Source organism: Carcharhinus amblyrhynchos, unplaced genomic scaffold, assembly GCF_965287045.1.
Source record: "Carcharhinus amblyrhynchos unplaced genomic scaffold, sCarAmb.v2.hapA scaffold_664, whole genome shotgun sequence".
Lineage (NCBI taxonomy): Eukaryota > Metazoa > Chordata > Chondrichthyes > Carcharhiniformes > Carcharhinidae > Carcharhinus > Carcharhinus amblyrhynchos.
The window spans coordinates 6,966-20,000 of NW_027650404.1; the positions used below are offsets into that span (position 1 = coordinate 6,966).

General features: G+C 50.3%; 1 protein-coding gene across 1 annotated transcript in view; it reads left to right on the top strand.

The window, feature by feature from the left end:
* Window positions 1–1,139: 1,139 nt before the first annotated feature.
* Window positions 1,140–13,035, top strand: part of LOC145339771 (glutamate receptor ionotropic, NMDA 2D-like) — a 13,054-nt gene continuing 1,158 nt past the window's right edge. The window contains exons 1-7 of the mRNA XM_080184300.1: window positions 1,140–1,149; window positions 1,283–1,408; window positions 1,669–1,898; window positions 2,670–2,830; window positions 3,950–4,137; window positions 11,672–11,904; window positions 12,934–13,035. The exon at window positions 12,934–13,035 is cut by the window's right edge and continues 232 nt beyond it. Coding sequence (XP_080040426.1) covers window positions 1,140–1,149; window positions 1,283–1,408; window positions 1,669–1,898; window positions 2,670–2,830; window positions 3,950–4,137; window positions 11,672–11,904; window positions 12,934–13,035 — 1,050 coding nt within the window. The remainder of the gene's footprint in view (window positions 1,150–1,282; window positions 1,409–1,668; window positions 1,899–2,669; window positions 2,831–3,949; window positions 4,138–11,671; window positions 11,905–12,933) is intronic.

Consider the following 13,035-nt stretch of genomic DNA (forward strand, 5'->3'; position numbering starts at 1 on the left):
TCGTTATGAAGACTAACATACCATTTCCCTTTACTGCCTGCTGTTCCTGCGCGCTTACTTTCAGCGACTGATGCTCGAGGACTCCAAGGTCTCGCTGAGTATCCACCTCTCTCAATTTACACCCATTCAGATAATAATGTCTTCCTATTATTGCTACCAGTGGATAACCTCACATTTATCCACATTATTCTGCATCTCCCATGCAGATTCCCACACACTCAGCCCATTCAAATCACACTGAACCATCTCTGCATCCTCCTCACAGCTCACCCTCCCACTCAACTTTGTAGTATCTGCAAATTTGGAGATAATACATTCTGTTCCCTCTTCCTAATCATTAATATATAATGTGAACAGTTGTGGTTCCAGCTCAGATCCCAGCGGAATCCCACTCGTCACTGAGTGCCAATCAGAAAAAGACCCATTTATGCCAACTCTTTGCTTCCTATCTGCTAGTAAAAAGTCTGACAACACCAGGTTTAAGTCCAACCGATTTATTTGATAGTATACTCACAACCTTTCGGGGTTTGTCCCTTCATCAGGTGAATGAAAGGACAAACCCCGAAAGCTTGTGAGTTTACTATCAAATAAATCGGTTGGACTTAAACCTGGTGTTGTCAGACTTTTTACTGTGCTTACCCCAGTCCAACACCGGCATATCCACATCACTCCTATCTGCTAACCAGCTTTCTATCCATCTCAAATCATTACTTGTAATCCCATTTACATAGTAATCTTATGTGAGACCTTGTCGAAAGCTTTATGAAAGTCTAAATAAACCACATCCACTGGTTCTCCTCGGTCAACTCTACTGATTACATTCTTAAAGAATTCCAATAGATTTGTCCAGCATGATTTCCCCTTTGTAAATCCATGCTGACTTTGTCTGATTATAACCACTGCCTTTAAAATGCTGAGTTATGAAATCCTTTAGATAAGGAGTTTCCATTTTTCCCACCAAAGTGGATAACCTCACATTAAGTTCCATCTGCCACATTCTAGCCCACACACCAACTCTATCCATCTGTAAAATTCTGATGTTCTCATTGCAACCTGCTATCCCACCTATTCTAATGTCACCTGGAAATGTGGCTATCAAGCCATAATCTCGGTGTCCAAATCACTGATACAGATTATAAATGGTTGGGGGTCAGAGGACAGAACTCTGTGACTCCCCTGCTAGTTACTAGGAAAGGGAGTGAGACTAATGGCTGGCAAGGGAGGAAGAGGGACCTGGGACCTTGCTGTGCTGGTAAGATATTTGTTGGTTCTTTCTCTCCAGAGCCGTATAGCCCAGCAGTCTGGTTGATGATGTTCGTGATGTGTCTCACTGTGGTCGGAGTCACAGTCTTTATATTCGAATTCTTCAGTCCAATTGGGTACAACAGGACTCTCTCCAATGGCAAACGTAAGTCCCAGGAACACCTCACCCCACAAAAAAGACGCCACGATCAACCAGACCAGTGCAAAAGGAGCTTTACTCTGTATCCAACCCCGCGCTGTACCTGTCCTGGGAGTGTTTGATGGGGGGACAGTGTAGAGGGAGCTTTACTCTGTATCTAACCCCGTGCTGTACCTGTCCTGGGAGTGTTTATGGGGGGACAGTGTAGAGGGAACTTTACTCTGTGTCTAACCCCATCTCTCTCTCTCTCTCTCTCCTTCCTCCAGGACCTGGTGGATCAAAGTTCACCATCGGTAAGTCGGTCTGGCTGCTCTGGGCTCTGGTTTTTAACAATTCCGTTCCAGTGGAAAATCCCAAAGGTACGACCAGCAAGATCATGGTGCTGATCTGGGCGTTCTTCGCTGTCATCTTCCTGGCCAGTTACACAGCCAACCTGGCAGCCTTTATGATCCAGGAGGAGTATGTGGATACAGTGTCTGGACTGAGTGACAAAAAGGTAAACGTGTCAGGCAAACACACTCACACACATCTGTCTGTGAGCTCTGACCCCTCGCTGGGGGGGAAACGGGTCTCCCCAGGGGGACAGGCCCTTCGCTGGGGGGGGAAACGGGTCTCCCCAGGGGGACTGACCCTTCGCTGGGGGGGAAACAGGTCTCCCCAGAGGGAGTGACCCCTCGCTGGGGGGGAAACGGGTCTCCCCAGGGGGAGTGACCCCTCGCTGCGGGGGAAACGGATTCTGAGAGCTTTACTGCAGAGACATCCTCAACGTCCAGAACTGTGAAATTTGCAAATGATTTTCACCAAATATCCAAACCTTGAAAACAATGTTGAAGATTCTCAACCACATTCAGTAACAGAATGATTCTCTCTCGCTCTATCCCTGTCTCTCTTTGCCTATTACTCTCCCTCTCTCCCTCTGCCTATTACTCTCCCTCTCTCTGCCTATTACTCTCCCTCCCTCTGCCTATTACTCTCCCTCCCTCTGCCTATTACTCTCCCACTCTCCCTCTGCCTATTACTCTCCCTCTCTCCCTCTGCCTATTACTCTCCCTCTCTCCCTCTGCCTATCACTCCCTCTCTCCCTCTGCCCATCACTCCCTCTCTCCCTCTGCCCATCACTCCCTCTCTCCCTCTGCCCATCATTCTCTCTCTCCCTCTGCCCATCACTCTCTCTCTCCCTATCACTCCCTCTCTCTGCCTATCACTCTCTTCCTATCATTCTCTCTCTCTATCACTCTCTCTCCCATTCCACCTTTCTCTCCTGTAGTTCCAGAAGCCGCAGGAGCAATACCCACCTCTGCAGTTTGGGACAGTGCCAAATGGCAGCACGGAGCGAAATATCCGCAGCAACTATCCGGAGATGCACAGCTACATGTCCAAATATAACCAGAAATCAGTGGAGGACGCACTTCACAACCTCAAAACTGGGTATGTTAGTCTAACACCCTATCAACTGCCTTAACTTCGTACTTAATGCTGTGCTGTACCTGTCCTGGGAGTGTTTGATGGGGGGACAGTGTAGAGGGAGCTTTACTCTGTATCTAACCCCGTGCTGTACCTGTCCTGGGAGTGTTTGATGGGGGGACAGTGTAGAGGGAGCTTTACTCTGTATCTAACCCCGTGCTGTACCTGTCCTGGGAGTGTTTGATGGGGGGACAGTGTAGAGGGAGCTTTACTCTGTATCTGACCCCATGCTGTACCTGTCCTGGGAGTGTTTGATGGGGGACAGTGTAGAGGGAGCTTTACTCTGTATCTAACCTCGTGCTGTACCTGTCCTGGGAGTGTTTGATGGGGGACAGTGTAGAGGGAGCTTTACTCTGTATCTAACCCCGTGCTGTACCTGTCCTGGGAGTGTTTGATGGGGGGACAGTGTAGAGGGAGCTTTACTCTGTATCTAACCCCATGCTGTACCTGTCCTGGGAGTGTTTGATGGGGGACAGTGTAGAGGGAGCTTTACTCTGTATCTAACCCCATGCTGTACCTGTCCTGGGAGTGTTTGATGGGGGGACAGTGTAGAGGGAGCTTTACTCTGTATCTAACCTCGTGCTGTACCTGTCCTGGGAGTGTTTGATGGGGGACAGTGTAGAGGGAGCTTTACTCTGTATCTAACCTCGTGCTGTACCTGTCCTGGGAGTGTTTGATGGGGGACAGTGTAGAGGGAGCTTTACTCTGTATCTAACCTCGTGCTGTACCTGTCCTGGGAGTATTTGATGGGGGACGGTGTAGAGGGAGCTTTACTCTGTATCTAACCCCGTGCTGTACCTGTCCTGGGAGTGTTTGATGGTTGCCAGTGTAGAGAGTGCTTTACTGGGTGTATGTGTGCGTGGGTCAGTGTGTGTCAGTGTGTGTGTGTGTGTGTGTGTGTGTGTGGGGGGGGGTGGGGGCAGTGTGTGTGTGTGTGTGTGTGTGTGTGTGTGTGTGTGTGGGTCAGTGTGTGTGTGTGTGGGTCAGTGTGTGTGTGTCTGGGTCAGTGTGTGTGCATTGAGGACTGTCAGGGTACAGGAGGAGTTTCTTGGTCACTAACATTCCCTGACTGTTCTCCCACAGGAAGCTGGATGCTTTTATTTACGATGCAGCTGTGGTTAACTACATGGCACGAAAGGATGACGGTTGCAAGCTCGTGACAATCGGAAGTGGCAAAGTCTTCGCCACCACAGGGTACGGGATCGCACTTCAGAAAGGATCCAAGTGGAAACGGCCTATTGACCTGGCACTGCTCCAGTTTCTGGGGGACGGTGAGTACCAAAGAGGCTGCATCTAAAAAAACATGGGGTTAGATAAAGAGTAAACCTCCCACTACACTGTCCCCCATCAAACACTCCCAGGACAGGTACAGCACGGGGTTAGATACAGAGTAAAGCTCCCTCTACACTGTCCCCCATCAAACACTCCCAGGACAGGTACAGCACGGGGTTAGATACAGAGTAAAGCTCCCTCTACACTGTCCCCATCAAACACTCCCAGGACAGGTACAGCACGGGGTCAGATACAGAGTAAAGCTCCCTCTACACTGTCCCCCATCAAACACTCCCAGGACAGGTACAGCACGGGGTTAGATACAGAGTAAAGCTCTCTCTACACTGTCCTCCATCAAACACTCCCAGGACAGGTACAGCACAGGGTTAGATACAGAGTAAAGCTCCCTCTACACTGTCCCCCATCAAACATTCCCAGGACAGGTACAACACGGGGTTAGATACAGAGTAAAGCTCCCTCTACACTGTCCCCATCAAACACTCCCAGGACAGGTACAGCACGGGGTCAGATACAGAGTAAAGCTCCCTCTACACTGTCCCCCATCAAACACTCCCAGGACAGGTACAGCACGGGGTTAGATACAGAGTAAAGCTCCCTCTACACTGTCCCCCCATCAAACACTCCCAGGACAGGTACAGCACGGGGTTAGATACAGAGTAAAGCTCCCTCTACACTGTCCCCATCAAACACTCCCAGGACAGGTACAGCACGGGGTTAGATACAGAGTAAAGCTCCCTCTACACTGTCCCCCATCAAACACTCCCAGGACAGGTACAGCACGGGGTTAGATACAGAATAAAGTTTTTCTCTTTCTCTAGCTCGCTACATTAGCCTGCCTGTGTCTCTGAATTTGTCTGTGTGTCTCTCTCTGTCACTGTTCTCTCCATCTCTTTGTCTCTCACTCTCTTGGTCTCTTCCTCGCTCAGTTTTTCATTCACTATCTTTCTCACCATCTCCCCCGCCGTTTCTCTGTCTCTCTCTCTGCCTCTCTCTCTCTCTGTCTCTCTGCCTGTGTGTGTGTGTGTGTGTGTGTGTGTGTGTGTGTGTGTGTGTGTTTCTCTCTCTCTATCTATCTCTGTCATTGTCCCTGTGTAATAACTAAAAAGTGAAATGGGAGCAGAAGTATACCATGCGGCCCATCGACAATCCGGCACTATTCAGTATGATCTTACCTTGGGTTACAATGACATTTTCCCACCTGCTTCTGTACCCCTTCATTTCCTGAGGGATACTGACAGAATCCGTGTTCAAACACAGCGAGACTTGGTCAATATCCTGGCTCGGGCTGATAAGTGGCAGTAACATTCACACCACACAATGCCAGGCAGTGACCATCTCCAATAAGAGACACTCTAATCATCGCACCTTGACATTCGGTGGTGTGACCATTACTGAATCCCTCGCTGTCAACATCCTGGGTGTTACCATTGACCAGACTCTGAACTGGGACCCAGCTAGAGAAATACTGTGGCTCCCAGAGCAAGTCGGAGGCTGGGAATCCTGCAGAGAGTAACTCACCTCCTGACTCCCCCCCAGAGCCTGTCCACATCTACAAGGACACAAGTCAGGAGTGTGATGGAATACTCTCCACTTGCCTGGATGAGTGCAGCTCCCAACAACACTCGAGAAGCTCAACACCATCCAGGACAAAGCAGCCCCCACTCGATCGACACACTAACCCCCACCTTCAACATTCACTCCCTCCACCACCGACACACAGAGGCAGCCGTGTGTACCATCTACAAGATGCACTGCAGCGACTCACCAAGGCTCCTTCAACAGCACCTTCCAAACCCGCCACCTCTACCACCTAGAAGGACAAGGGCAGCAGACACATGGGGAACACCACCACCTGCAAGCTCCCCCTCCGAGCCCCACACACACCATCCTGACTTGGAAATATATCGGCCGTTCCTTCACTGTCACTGGGTCAAAATCCTGGAACCCCCTCCCTAACAGCACTGTGGGTGTACCTACACCACGCGGACAGACTGATGTCCAATAACAATCCTGGAACTCCCTCCCTAACAGCACTGTGGGTGTACCTACAACACACGGGACTGACTGATGTCCAATAACAATCCTGGAACTCCCTCCCTAACAGCACTGTGGGTGTACCGACACCACACGGACTGACTGATGTCCAATAACAATCCTGGAACTCCCTCCCTAACAGCACTGTGGGTGTACCTACACCACACAGACTGACTGATGTCCAATAACAATCCTGGAACTCCCTCCCTAACAGCACTGTGGGTGTACCTACACCACACAGACTGACTGATGCCCAATAACAATCCTGGAACTCCATTCCTTGTTTGCATATTCTCCCCATGTCTGCGTGGGTTTCCTTTCAGTGCTCCAGTTTCCTGCCACAGTCTGAAAGATGTGCTGGTTAGGGTGCATTGGCCATGCTAAATTCTCCCTCAGTATGACCCAAACAGGCGCCAGAGTGTGGCGACTAGGGAATTTTCATAGTAACTTCATTGCAGTGTTAATGTAAAGTCTACTTGTGACTAATAATAAATAAACTTTATAAATTTTCCTCGAGGGAGCATCCACAACGCTCTGGGACAGAGAATTCCAAAGTTTCACAAGCCTTTGAGTGAAGGACTTTCATCTCATCTCAGTTCTGTCTGATTGGCCCCCTTATTCTGAGACTGTGTGCCTCCATCACCCCCTCCCCCAACCCTGTGTTCTAGGTTCCCCAGAACCAATCTCTCAGTATCCACCCCGTCACACCCCCTTCGCAACTTGCTGCTTTTCAGTGACATTGTGTCTCATTTCCCTAAACTCCAGCGGATATCGATCCAATTTATTCAGCCTCTCCTCATGGGACAACCACCTCATCTCAGGGACCTATCGAGTGAGCCTTCGCTGAGACCGCCGATATTAGTCTCTCCCTTGTTCACACTGTTCCAGATGTGGTTTTATTAAAACCCTGTTTCCTTATTCCTTCCTCCAGTCCTCTTTGCAACAAAGTCCAATGTACCATTTGGCTTCCTAATCGCTTACTGCACCCACATGCTAACTCTCTGCTTCTCTTGACATTCAGGTCATATAGTCGTACACCGCAGAAAAGTCCCTTCAGCGCATCGAGTCTGTACCGACAATAACTACCACTAAAATCACACTAATCCCATTTCCTCACTAATCCCATATCCTCGAATATTTTGATATTTCATGTGTTTATCCAAATATTTTTTAAAGGTTGTGAGGTTTCCAGCTTCCACTACCTTCCCAGGCAGCACATTCCAGATTCCCATCACCCTCTCAGTGAAAAGGTTTTTCTCAAATCCCCTCGGAATCTCCTGTCCCTCACCCTAAAACTCTGCCCCCTCGTGACCGACCCCTCAACCCAGGGGAACAGCTGCTCCCTGCTCACCCAGTCCATACCCCTCATAATCTTACACACCTCAATCATCTCCCCCCTCAGCCCTCTCTGTCCCAGAGAAAACAATCCCAGCCTCTCTCCCCCCTCTGTCCCAGAGAAAACAATCCCAGCCTCTCTCCCCCCTCTCTGTCCCAGAGAAAACAATCCCAGCCTCTCTCCCCCCTCTCTGTCCCAGAGAAAACAATCCCAGCCTCTCTCCCCTCTCTCTGTCCCAGAGAAAACAATCCCAGCCTCTCTCCCCCCTCTCTGTCCCAGAGAAAACAATCCCAGCCTCTCTCTCCCCTCTCTGTCCCAGAGAAAACAATCCCAGCCTCTCTCCCCTCTCTCTGTCCCAGAGAAAACAATCCCAGCCTCTCTCTCCACTCTCTGTCCCAGAGAAAACAATCCCAGCCTCTCTCCCCCCTCTCTGTCCCAGAGAAAACAATCCCAGCCTCTCTCCCCTCTCTCTGTCCCAGAGAAAACAATCCCAGCCTCTCTCCCCTCTCTCTGTCCCAGAGAAAACAATCCCAGCCTCTCTCCCCTCTCTCTGTCCCAGAGAAAACAATCCCAGCCTCTCTCTCCACTCTCTGCCCCAGAGAAAACAATCCCAGCCTCTCTCCCCCCTCTCTGTCCCAGAGAAAACAATCCCAGCCTCTCTCCCCTCTCTCTGTCCCAGAGAAAACAATCCCAGCCTCTCTCCCCTCTCTCTGCCCCAGAGAAAACAATCCCAGCCTCTCTCCCCTCTCTCTGTCCCAGAGAAAACAATCCCAGCCTCTCTCCTTACAGCTCAGATCCTCCATCCCAGGCTCCATCCTGGTGAATCTCCTCTGTACCCCCTCTAGTACAATCACCTCCTTCCTATAGTGAACTGCACACAGTATTCCAGCTGTGGCCTAACCAACGCTCTGTACAGCTCCAACATTACCTCCTTGCTCTTATACTCTACACTATGACTGGTAAAAGGAAGTGTCCCATTTGCCTTCTTAACTATCCTATTCACCTGCTCTGTCACCTTCAGGGATCTGTCAATAATTACCCCAAGATCTCTCTGAGCTTCCCAGTGTAGTAAATAATCCCTCGTCTTGTTACTGCTTCGGTTACGAGTGGTGTGCCTCAGGGATCTGTTTTGGGGCCACTGCTGTTTGTAATTTTTATTAATGATCTGGATGAGGATATAGTTGTGGATTAGTAAATTTGCTGATGACACCAAAGTCGGAGGTGTGGTAGATTGTGAGGAAGGGTGTCATAGTTTGCAGGAAGACTTAGACAGGTTGCAGAGCTGGGCCGAGAGGTGGCGGATGGAGATTAATGCGGAGAAGTGTGAGGTAATTCACTTTGGTAGGAATAACAGATGTGTCGAGTATAGGGCTAACGGGAGGACTTTGAATAGTGTGGATGAGCAGGGGGATCTAGGTGTATGTGTACATAGATCCCTGAAAGTTGGGAATCAAGTAGATAAGGTTGTTAAGAAGGCATACGGTGTCTTGGCGTTTATTGGTAGGGGGATTGAATTTAGGAGTCGCAGCGTTATGTTGCAACTGTACACAACTCTGGTGCGGCCGCACTTGGGGTACTGTGTGCAGCTCTGGTCCCCACATTACAGGAAGGATGTGGAGGCTTTGGAGAGGGTGCAGAGGAGGTTTACCAGGATGTTGCCTGGTATGGAGGGAAGGTCCTATGAGGAGAGGCTGAGGGATTTGGGGTTGTTTTCGCTGGAAAGAAGGCGGCTAAGAGGGGATCTTATTGAAACATATAAGATGATTAGAGGTTTAGATAGGGTGGATAGTGATAGCCTTTTTCCTCTGATGGAGAAATCTAGCACGAGGGGGCATGGCTTTAAATTAAGGGGTGGTAGATATAGGACGGATGTCAGGGGTAGGTTCTTTACCCAGAGGGTGGTGAGGGATTGGAATGCCCTGCCTGCTGCAGTTGTAAATGCGCCTAGTTTGGGGGCGTTTAAGAGATCCGTGGATAGGTTTATGGACGAAAAGGGATTGGTTTAGGTTAGAGGGTCATTGCTTTTTAACTGGTCGGCGCAACATCATGGGCCGAAGGGCCTGTTCTGCGCTGTAATGTTCTATGTTCTAAAGTGTATCACCTCACACTGATCAGGGTTAAATACTGTCTGCCACTGCTCTCTCCATCTCTCCGAATAGGTTCCACACCTTTAAAAACATATCCTGTGTTTCAATCCTTGTGACCCAAAGTGAGTAACCCCACACTTACCCCTCGTTACAGTCCATCATGATTGAAAGTTTATTTGTTAGTATCACAAGTAGGCTTACATTAACACTGCAATGAAGTTACTGTGAAAATTCCCATAGTCGCCACTAACTCCGGCACCTATTCGGGTGCCCTGCACCTAACCAGCACATCTGTCAGATTGGGAGGAAACCGGAGCACCCAGAGAAAACCCATGCAGACACAGGGAGAATGTGCAGACAGTGCATGGACAGTCGCTGCGAATTGAACCCGGGCTCCTGGTGCAGTGAGACAGCAGTGCCAACCACTGTGCCACCTTGTCACCGCTACCCACTCACTTAACCTGTCCCTATCTCTTGTGTGTCCTCCACACAGCTTACCTTCCCCCTAGCTCAGTATCGTTACCAAACTTGGATACCTCGCTCTCTCGCCTCCATCGGAGTCGTGTATATCAACTGTATATAGCTGAAGCTCCAGCACCGATCCCTGCGACCCTCCATTAGTTACAGCTGCCAACTCAAAAATGCCTTGTTTATACCCACCTTATCAAATGCATTTTGAAATTCCAGGTACACCACATCTATAGGTTCCCCTCCATCTACTCGACTAGTTACATAGAACATAGAATATTACAGCGCAGAACAGGCCCTTCGGCCCACGATGTTGCGCCGACCAGTTAAAAAGCAATGACCCTCTAACCTAAACCAATCCCTTTCCATCCATAAACCTATCCACGGATCTCTTAAACGCCCCCAAACTAGGCGCATTTACAACTGCAGCAGGCAGGGCATTCCAATCCCTCACCACCCTCTGGGTAAAGAACCTACCCCTGACGTCCATCCTATATCTACCACCCCTTAATTTAAAGCTATGCCCCCTCGTGCTAGCTTTCTCCATCCGAGGAAAAAGGCTATCACTGTCCACCCTATCTAAACCTCTAATCATCTTATATGTTTCAATAAGGTCCCCTCTTAGCCGCCTTCTTTCTAACGAAAACAACCTCAAATCCCTCAGTCTCTCCTCATAGGGCCTCCCCTCCATACCAGGCAACATCCTGGTAAAAGTTACATCCTCAAAACACACTAATAATCCTGATAAGCAGGATTTCCCTTTCATAGAGCCATGTTGTTTTGTTCCAGTTGAGCTATAGAATCACAGAATCCTACAATGCAGAAGGAGGCCATTTGGCCCATCAAGTCTGCACCAACCACAATCCCACTCAGGCCCTATCCCCACAACTCCATGCAATTACTCTAGCTAGTCTCCCTGACACGAAGGGACAATTTAGCATGGCCAATCCACCTAACCCGCACATCTTTAGACTGTGGGAGGAAAACGGAGCACCTGGAAGAAACCCACGCAGACACAGGAAGAACATGCAGTGACCCAAGGCAGGAATCGAACCCGGATCCCTGGAGCAGTGAGGCAGCAGTGCTCACCACTGCGCTACCATGCCGCCCAGAGTTTGACTGTTTTTCTAAGTATCTTGGTTAAGACTTTCTGAATAATAGATTCCAGCATTTTACCAACAGCTGATATCAGCCTAGTGGCTGTCCTGTTCTTTCTCTCTATCTCTTTCTCCCTTTTCCCCGTCTCTCTCTCTCTCTGCCTCTCTCTTTCTTACAGTCGCCCACACTCAGTCTCTTTCTCTTTCTCTCACTCAGTCTCTTCCTCTCTCTCCCCGTCTCTCTCTCTCTTTCTTTCTCTCCCCATCTTCTCTCTCTCTCTCTCACCCATACCCACTCAGTCTCTTTCTGTCTGTTTCTCTCTATCTCTCTGTCTCTTGCTTTCTCTGTCTCTCTCTCTTTCTCTCCCACACTCCCACACTCACTCGGTCTCTTTCTCTCTCTTTCTCTCTCTCTCCCCAGGGGAAATCGAGAAGTTGGAGAGACTCTGGCTCTCTCTGTCTCACACTGCCCCTCTCTCTCTCTCCCCAGGGGACACCGAGATGTTGGAGAGGCTCTGGCTGTCAGGCATTTGCCACAACGATAAAATTGAGGTGATGAGCAGCAAGCTGGACATCGACAACATGGCGGGGGTCTTCTACATGCTTCTGGTTGCCATGGGGCTGAGCTTGCTGGTGTTTGCCAGCGAGCATCTCATCTACTGGAAACTCCGCCACAGTATGCGTCACTCGGGGAGGCTGGACTTCCTCCTGGCCATCAGCAGGGTGAGTGAATGGGGGGAGACATGGGAATGAGCAGCCCATTGATAGGGGTCTGGCCCCATGGGGAGGCCTGTCCCTAACAACGAGAGGTCAATCTCCATGGGGAGGCCTGTCCCTAACAACGAGAGGTCAATCTCCATGGGGAGGCCTGTCCCTAACAACGAGAGGTCAATCTCCATGGGGAGGGCCGTCCCTAACAATGAGAGGTCAATCTCCATGGGGAGGGCCGTCCCTAACAATGAGAGGTCAATCTCCATGGGGAGGGCCGTTCCTAACAACGAGAGGTCAATCCCCACGGGGAGGCCCGGCCTAGCAACGAGAGGTCAATCTCCATGGGGAGGGCTGTCCCTAACAATGAGAGGTCAATCTCCATGGGGAGGGCTGTCCCTAACAACGAGAGGTCAATCTCCACGGGGAGGGCCGTTCCTAACAACAAGAGGTCAATCTCCATGGGGAGGGCTGTCCCTAGCAACGAGAGGTCAATCTCCATGGGGAGGGCCGTTCCTAACAACGAGAGGTCAATCTCCATGGGGAGGGCCGTTCCTAACAACGAGAGGTCAATCTCCACGGGGAGGGCCGTTCCTAACAACGAGAGGTCAATCTCCATGGGGAGGGCCGTTCCTAACAACGAGGGGTCAATCCCCATGGGGAGGGCTGTCCCTAACAACGAGAGGTCAATCTCCATGGGGAGGGCCGTCCCTAACAACGAGAGGTCAATCTCCATGGGGAGGGCCGTCCCTAACAACGAGAGGTCAATCTCCATGGGGAGGGCCGTCCCTAACAACGAGAGGTCAATCTCCATGGGGAGGGCCGTCCCTAACAACGAGAGGTCAATCTCCATGGGGAGGGCCTTCCTAGCAACGAGAGGTCAATCCCCATGGGGAGGCCCGTGCCTAGCAACGAGAGGTTACGTCTGGTTGACGGGGGGAGTTGGGGGGGTGGCTTTTGTTCTGATTCAGACTGTAGACTGATGATGTTCTCTTTGTCTTGTCTCAACAATCTTCCCACCCCCTACCCCCGCTCTCCCAACAGGGAATGTACAGTTGCTGCCGTACGGAAGATGCCAAAGAGTTGGGAGCTTACCCCGTGGCAGGCGTCGAGCGCCCCTTCCGGCCCCGTCCCCTTTCCTCATCC